The sequence below is a fragment of the Bison bison genome, unplaced genomic scaffold (genome assembly GCF_000754665.1).
Source record: "Bison bison bison isolate TAMUID 2011002044 unplaced genomic scaffold, Bison_UMD1.0 scf7180017864036, whole genome shotgun sequence".
Classification (NCBI taxonomy): Eukaryota; Metazoa; Chordata; class Mammalia; order Artiodactyla; family Bovidae; genus Bison; species Bison bison.
This window is the reverse complement of record NW_011494608.1, coordinates 4,753,901-4,762,288: the sequence shown is the minus strand read 5'-3', so window position 1 is coordinate 4,762,288 and position 8,388 is coordinate 4,753,901. Positions and strand designations below refer to the sequence as shown.

Genomic DNA, 8,388 nt, shown 5'->3' with positions numbered 1-8,388 from the left:
AAGTGTTGAAACCAGAACTTAAACCTACACTCTATTAACCACCATGCTTGAAGGCAGAGATTGTATCTCAGTCATTCTTGCCCCTTGCAACCCCTGGGAAAGTGACTCACAAAATATAGGTACTTGGTACATTATTGGCAAAATGATGAATTCATTTATTGATGATGTGGGGACTGGGTTGAAATGTGGCTACATGGTCAACTCTGGGGTGAGTTCAGGATGCTGGCAGGAGAAACGTGGAAAAAGCCCAGTAAAACTTGAAATTGTGGTCACCTGTGGTGGGGGTGATATTGTTATAATCACATCTGGAGCCATGGGCAACAGTGGGGCACAGTCACTGCTCAAAGGTGAGTCCTCACAGTTGGTGACTGTGGTCCAGGCATTTTGGACTGAGTAGGATGAGGGGCAGCTTGGATGAACTCCAGGGAGTGTGCAGAGTGAGGTGCTGGGAGAGATGCTGGCTGGAGGGTGTGGTCCAGACAGTGGGAGGAACAGAACTGCCTTGCACCTTTGCTCTCTCCTGCCCAGAGGTGACATCTTGACTGTGTTGTTTTCTCTTTTCAGGGGGACCGTGGTGCGCCTGGGATCCCTGGCTCTCCTGGCAACCGTGGAGAGCCAGGCATGGTGGTCACCGGCCCTCCGGTGAGTCTTTATTCACCTGGCACCTCCTTGCTCCAGGACACACAGCCGGGGCCTGCTAGGACCGCAGGGTCGCTCCTTTCCGGGCTGATCTGGTGGTGGGTCGTGATCCCTGGGTCAGTCAGGCTGTAGGCCTGTGCACTGTGGCTGATGCTGTTACTGTAACCTGGTGTACTTCTTATGGGAGTAAGGCCTCTGGGGAGACCAAGACGTGTCCTTTCAAAGAGGAGTGAGAGAACAAAGCTCATTAAAAAAAGAAAAGGGAGGAAAAAAGGACTCACTGTCTAAACTTGGCAAAACCTGAGTGGAAGCCAGTGAGCCTGAGCTGGTTGGGTGAGGGGTGTGGTCTTGGAGGAGTGACTTGCCTTCATGCTCTTTCAGGCAAAGGTGAGTTCATTATCCCTCTCCAATTAATATATCGCTGACGACATCAATAGAATCAAGAAAGGTTTTTTCTTTTTGTAATAATTTTATTTTATTTATTTATTTCTGGATTTGCTGGGTCTTCATCGCCGCGAGGGCTTTTCTCTAGTTCCGGCAAGTGGGGGCTACTCCGTAGTTGGGGTGCTCAGGCTTCCCTGTGGCGGCGTCTCTTGGTGCGAGCACACAAGCTGGAGGGCACGTGGCCTGCGGCAGTTGGGGCAGTGGGTTCAGTAGTTGAAGCTCCCAGGCTCTAGAGCACAGGCTCAGCAGTTGTGGGCCATGGGCTTAGTTACTGTGGGACAAGTGAGATCTTCCCAGATCAGAGAGTGAACCTGTGTCTTCTGCATTGGCAGGCAGATTCTTTACCACTGAGCCACCAGGGAAGCCCCCAGGAGAGGTTTTTATCTCCAAAATAAATTCCTGTGACGTGGTCTTTGGATTGGTGGTCTTGGTGGATAATTCACATCAGTCTACTAGGAAGCTCCAACACTCAGTGGTTTTCTGATATAGCTGCTAAACCTCACAGAATCCAAACTGCCCGTGTTTCATTGATGATGTTGTCGTCGTCATCATCTTAACCCAGAAGCACGATCAGACTTTACTCCCAGTAAACGAAGTCTGAATATAAACTGGAGCAACGCATGGCCTGGTCTCTGCCTGGTTTCTCATTCAAAAAACAGAGCAGCAGCGTGCCTGGTTTGTCTCTCAAAGAGCTTGAGAGGAAGCCTGGTGTATTACAGTGTGTGTGCAGTCACGGAGTCGAGTCCACTCTGCCACCCCGTGGGCTTTCTCTGGATTTCCCAGACAGGAATACTGGAGTAGGTTGCTATTTCCTTCTCCAGGGTTATCTTCCCGACCCAGGGGTCAAACCCATGTCTCTTGCTTCCCCTGCATTGGCTGGTGGGTTCTTTACGACTGAGCCACCTGGGAAGCGCCGTTACCCACAGCACCACAGTAAAAGCCCTTCTCCTTGCCCCAGTGCTGCTCTTACGCCTCTCACTCTCTCCCTGAAATTCCCCCCAGGGACCCTCGTCTGTGTTCTCTTCCTCCCAGGAATGACCACCTCGCTTCCACTCCACTCCCAGCAGTGGGGCTGCCTTCAAGGCGGGAAGACCAGTGCCTTGTGTCTTCCTAAAGGTCCCTGGAAAACAGGGAGAAGGCAGGTGGTATCCTCTTGGAAATGTCCAGTTTTAATCTGTTTTTCTTAATTTCTCTGCTAAAATTCCTGATGGGAAAAAAAACCCTCTATTGCATCAGCTTTATCTTTTGTCTTTGGCTGTCTTTTACAATCTGTTGGTAACTAGAAGAAACAATATGGAAAAAGATGTAGTGAAGACATGCAGCAGGTTCAGGCTTTCTTTTTGTTTCAGAAATCCTGCTTTTAAAGGGGCCTTCTCTGCCAGAGTCAGGATTCCGAGTCCTGCAGGCGTTAGCTGCTTAGAAGAGAAACTGTGATCTGGAGTGGTCCCACCGTCATTTCACGGGCCTCTGCATGTCCCGTCCACTCCCCAGGGATTCACTGTAGGAAAACCTTAATCAGAAAGCCAGGCAGCAGAGGGGGATGCTTGTCGCCCCACCTCCCAACGCAGAGCCATGAAATCGCCCCTGAAATACGTCCCCACCCAAGTGATTCCACCTGAAAAGTAATTGGCTGCCTCCAGCCGAGAGGCCACAAGTCAACCGCTCCGGGTCCTTCCTCCACTTCCACTGATTAAAAGCTTCCGTGGTGGGTGAGACCTTACGGAGCTTCCATAAATCCTGTCTTTGGCTGCTGGCCCGGCTCCTTCCCGGTGGCCGGGCCATCTGTGTGAGGGTTCAGGGGGGTGTGGAGGTGGAGCGGGGCTGATAACAGGGCGTGAATGCGCCCCTCATGCCCCCGGGCTCAGCAGCCCCCTGCCACGGGCTGAGTGGTCTGTGTCTGGTGCTGGGTCCAGAGCATCCACGTCCTCAACCCTTGCGTCCTGTGAAAGCTGGTTTATCTTTTGTTGAAGGCTGGGCTTCTGCATTAGCATCTCCCGAGATCAGAATTCAAGGGCTGAGGGTTTATTGGGGGAGATTATCTCAGAAATCACCCCTTGGGGAGTGGCATCCTCCCCTGGCAAGGCCCTGGAGATGCCGGTGCAGCTGCAGAGGTGATCTACACAAGTTGGGGTGGAGCCAGGGTCGACTCCTGGTGGGAGTCAGTGAAGGCTGCTCCAGGGTACGGGGGTTAGGGGGCTGGAACTTGGGCTAAGCATCCCCTCATGGCTACAGATGCCCCAGGGCAGGCACCTCAACCAGAACCTACCAGGTGGGTGTGTGCCTAGAGGTGCTGGAGAGGGTCACTGAAGGTGTCTAGGGCTTCCCTGGTGCCTCAGTGGTAAAGAATCCTCCTGCAATGCAGGATGACACAGGTTCAGTCCCTGGTTGGGAAGATCCCTTGGAGGAGGAAATGGCAACCCGCTCCAGGTTTCTTGCCTGGGAAATCCCATGGACAGAGGAGCCTGGTGGGCTACAGTCCATGGGGTCGCAGAGAGTCAGACACCACTGAGTGATCACACTCATACTGAAGGTGTCTGCTTCTTCAGTGTTCTCCAGGTAAACTGTCTGAGGCTCAGAAGGTGAGGCGACTTGGCTGATGTCACACAGCTAGTCCAGGACCAGGACCATCGCTTCCAGTCCTCTGAAGCCAGCTCTCTTCCTCTGCTTCAGCTGGCCTGTGGCTTCCCCAGCGTGGGTGGGATTGCTCATTTCCATCACCTCCTCACGTTAAGGCTAGGTTCCTCTGGTCCCTCCTCCTGTGGCTCTGTGCTCCAAGGCTTGGGCATCCAGGAGCAGCACTCACCCCACCTGGAAGGGAGCCCGAGCGAGGCTTTCTCTGCCAAGCTCTGCGCATCACCGGGCAGGGGACTGGATGGAGAGGCAATTGTTTGGCGTTTCAACTGCTCCCTTCAAGACATTAACAAAACATCCCTTTTATCTTAAGGTTGCCTGTGATCTTCCTTAGCAGGATCTGATAAGTTTGAAAATGACCCAGTTAGGCCTGAGGGCAGATCAAAGTGCTGTTGAACTTCACTGAGCCTCTGAGCCTGAGGTCAGCGAGGGCGGGGCTCCCCCAGCAGCACCCCAGGACCCCGGCCTGAGCAGTAGTTTCTAGATCAAGGGTGTAGGGAGGGTTGCAGCGCGGTCATGTTGGTAGTAACACCTAGAAGCTTGCCTTGAACCTTTAAATGCCATAAAACTCCTCCCCTAACATCTTTTTCAGCCTCCGTTGCCTGGAATCACCTCTCATTTCTCTGTCTTCAGCGTTCCCTCTCTGGAGTCATTTGTTCTGACTTTGCCCAGACACTGAGGGTTCACATACAAAGAAAACGAGCTCACAGCCCTTTATAGACCTACAGACTGCGGGAGAGAGGAAGCATGGTGCTGATGATGTGGGAAAGCATCTGTCATGTTTCCTGAGTGGAGCCGTTCTTTTTCCCACTCCCCCCTCTTCCAGGGAGTAATAGAACAAGAATGGAAATGAAAGCCACTAAAAGCTGGAGCGCTCGTGACCACAGCTCACATGGCCTGCCCACTTGCAGTGTCCAGCTCTGAGCAAGATACCCACATCCATCCCCTCACTTAGCTCATGGGATCCTCTCACCCAGTCCTCCCAGCCACCCTGCCAAGCAGATCCTGTTCTCTCTTTCATTTTACGGATGAGGAAATTCACGTAAGAGATGTGACATTTGCCTGAAGTCATAGTTAGGACGTCGGGGAGCTAGGATTGGACCCCAGTGTTCTAGCTCCGAGCAGATGCCCTTAGCTGCTCTCCAAGCCAGGGCAGCAGTAGAGCAGGAGTTCACGTTTACATGGTCCTTCCTTGTAAAGTCCTGTAGCACCAGACTTGCCCGGTGGTGCTAGGGGTAAAGAATCCACCTGTCAAGGCAGGAGTCTCAGGAGATGCGGGTTTGATCCCTGGGCTGGGAAGATACCCTGGAGGAGAGCACGGCAACCCACTTCAGTATCATTGCTTGGGAAATCCCATGGACAGAGGAGCCTGGCAGGCTACCGTCCATGGTGTTGCGGAGAGTTGGACACGACTGAGTGACCGAGAACACACTTTCCTTCGTGCCAGGGTCATCTCACACTCTTTGCTGCTTTTGAACTACTGACCTGTGAGTCTCACTGTTGCTTCTGTTCGTATGTCTTGTCTCCTGGTTGAGTCCAGTTCCTTTGGTTCTGAGAACCACACCACCGCTCCTGCCATCCCCAGGTCAGGCTGGCCTGTTGCCCTTCTAAAGGAGTGTGCAGACAGGTAGCCCCATCTCACCCGGCTGCTACTTGGGGACCCCAGGCATTTCTCGGCAGTCACCCCAAGGACTTAGGACAGGCGCTGCAGCTTCATTCACGCCCAGTGCTCTCATCCTGTTCTGTGCACAGCGAGGTCCCTGGGCTGCAGAGGAGGGGCTGTGCACCGCCCCGGACCCCAGGAATGTGCTCAGTCACTTCGGTCGTGTCCGACTCTTTGTGACCCTGTGGACTGTAGCCCGCCAGGCTCCATGGGATTCTCCAGGCAAGAATTACTGGAGTGGGTTGCCATGCCCTCCTCCAGGGGATCTTCCTGACCCAGGGATTGAACCCATGTCTCTTACGTCTCCTGCGCTGGCAGGAAGGTTCTTTACCACTAGTGCCCCCTGGGAAACCCAGGCCCCAGGGCCCTTGTATAACCAGGAGCTGAGTACCCCAAATATCCTAATCTTGGCTTTTACTGAACTCTCAGGGGGACTCCTCTGTTGTTGGAAGAAAAAAAGGTTTTAAATAAATTTCTACTCTCGTTTCCAATTGAAAATGCTCCTTTCTAAACTCAGCAAGGCTTTTTGAGGTTCCTGTAATGGTTCCCAAGGCATACTGAGCACTTACACAAATGGGCAAGGCTCCCGTGTGTGGCTTCGCAACACATCACCTTCCGCAGTCTTCTCAGTGGTCCTAGGAGCCCGAGCTGTGATTGTGTTCAGCTTACAGATGAGGAAACTCAGGCTTGGAGAGGTTCAGACAGTGGGCCTGGCTCAGTCTGCTGATGAAAGGCAAAGCAAGTGTTTGAACCTGCCCCGGGAGCCCAGCATGTAGCGTGGTACCCATGAGCCTTTCAGATAAAAGATGATGGCGAATAAAATGGGCTGTGTCTTTAGATAGATATCTACGGGAGGAGGAGCAAGGTAGAGGGGATCAAATTTCAAGTTTAGATACGTATAAATCGCAATTTTTTAAATTGGTGAAACAAGATTTATTGTTAGGTCTTATGGAGCTTCTGGACTTTGCTCACAGAATAGCTCAGGGCTTCCTGGTCCCCGTGTTGCCTGTACACCCATACTTGGGCCTCAAGGCTGGAGCAAATTCAGGTTTGATCTTTCTGACAAGACTTCACAGGCTGTGTCCTTCCAGCAGGAGGTATCTGACGTCTGGTGGTGTCTTGTCTTGACGTGCACAGCCTTTGATGTCCAAGCCTTAGATCAATTAGCACATCAAGGCTTGCAAATTGGTGCTCTCTTAGTTCAGTCAGTTCTTTTATGTAGTAGCTCCAGTCCTTCTAGGTGGAGAGGTGTTCCCTCATTTTTCCTGTTAATTATTTTCAAATAACGACTTGGTTCCCTGGTATCTCACAAAGATGATCAGTGAGGTGTTTTTGGTTTTTTATCAATCATTTTGAACTCAGATTTAAACACATTCAGTTTGTTTTAATGTGCGGCAGATATTCTTCCTTTTGCTGTCCAGACTGTCTTATTTATGCAAATAGGAGCCTCTTCGGGTTGACCCTAAGTGCTTTTAACACATGCCTAGCAGTCTTTGGGCTTCCCAGGTGGCGCTAGTGGTAAAGAAAGTGAAAGTGAAAGTTGCTCAGTCGCGTCCGACTCTTTGTGATCCCATGGACTATAGAGTCCATGGAATTCTCCAGGCCAGAATACTGGAGTGGGTAGCCTTTCCCTTCTCCAGGGGGTCTTCCCAATCCAGGGGTCAAACCCAGGTCTCCCACATTGCAGGCAGATTCTTTACCAGCTGAGCCACAGGAGTAAAGAACCCGCCTGCCAATGCAGATGTAAGAGATGCTGGTTGGTAGTTTCCCTGATCTTTGGAATGATAGAAGGTTCCAGATTTGAATATATTCCTTGTCCAGATCTGGGATCAGTCATTTCTCCAAGGAGTTGTAGTTCCTTTTAAGTGGAACACAGTTTCAAAGGCCAAAATATGTGTGTCGGGTAATGTGACTCATGAATAAAACCCATCAGAAGGTGTGATCTCAGAAATGGGGTCGCTATTGTGGAACACGTGTTTAGGCTTCAGATTTCAGACTGACACTGGGAAGTCGTTACACAATCCCTCCTCCACAGCACACTCCGCTATTTCTTAAAAGTATAGTAGCAAGATAGCTGTGGGAATGCCTGTTACGGGCCAGGCACCGGTCCTGTCCTCTACTTAGAGGATCTTCTGCTTCTGATCATAGGAGCCAAGGTGATCACCCAGCTTTGTGTTATAAATAAGGAAGCTGAAGCTCAGAAAAACAAATGTGCTCAAGCTCAAACAATTAATAATTGATAGAACTAATATTTGAAATGAAGACCTTTTTGACAACCAATTCCGTCCTTCACATGTGGATGTTCTATTAAATGACAGATGAGAGGAATCCAACGCTTAGTCTGATGAACAAGTCAAATGCTTGAGGTGCATCTTGGAGTTCAATTTAGAAACAAAAAGTGCCTCTAAACTCTGGCAGCATTCCCCAGGCCAGTAATAAACTGTCCTTAAGCCCTCTCCTTGAGCAGTAAGTATACAGCCTCAGTAAGGAGCTACTATGGTAGGAATGACATTTGGATGAATGTATATTGATCCATGGGTACCATTGACCTTCAGCTTGACGAGAGCGTGAAAGCTCATGGAGGGGGAAGTGATCTGTGAGTCAGGGAGATTCCGGGTGGGACTCTGAGTCCGTTGTCTTCTCTTTAAAAAAAAATTGTTTACTTATTTATGTTCAGCTTCGCTGGGTCTTCATTGCTGCACGAGGGCTTTTTCTGGTTGCAGAGAGTGGGGGACACACCCTGATTGCAGCGCTTGGGCAGCCCTTTGCGGTGGCTTCCCTTGTTGCAGAGTATGGACCCGACGTGCCTGGGCTTCAGTAGCTGAGGCTCTGGGGCTCCTGAGCAGAGGCTCGGGAGTTGTGCACACAGGCTTAGCTACGCTGTGGCCTGTGGAATCTTCCTGGACCAGGGATTGAACCCGTGTCCCCTGGCTGCCACGCCTGGTGTATGTGAGGCTCTCAGTAAATATTTGCAGAGTGCAATAAGGAAAGTATTTCATGTATTACTCTTA

The 8,388-nt window shown here is 51.0% G+C and overlaps 1 protein-coding gene across 1 annotated transcript in view; it reads left to right on the top strand.

Moving 5' to 3' along the window:
* Positions 1 to 8,388, top strand: part of COL22A1 (collagen, type XXII, alpha 1) — a 226,139-nt gene that overhangs the window by 156,685 nt on the left and 61,066 nt on the right. The window contains exons 42-43 of the mRNA XM_010834806.1: positions 565 to 642; positions 1,021 to 1,026. Of these exons, the coding sequence (XP_010833108.1) occupies positions 565 to 642; positions 1,021 to 1,026 (84 nt within the window). The remainder of the gene's footprint in view (positions 1 to 564; positions 643 to 1,020; positions 1,027 to 8,388) is intronic.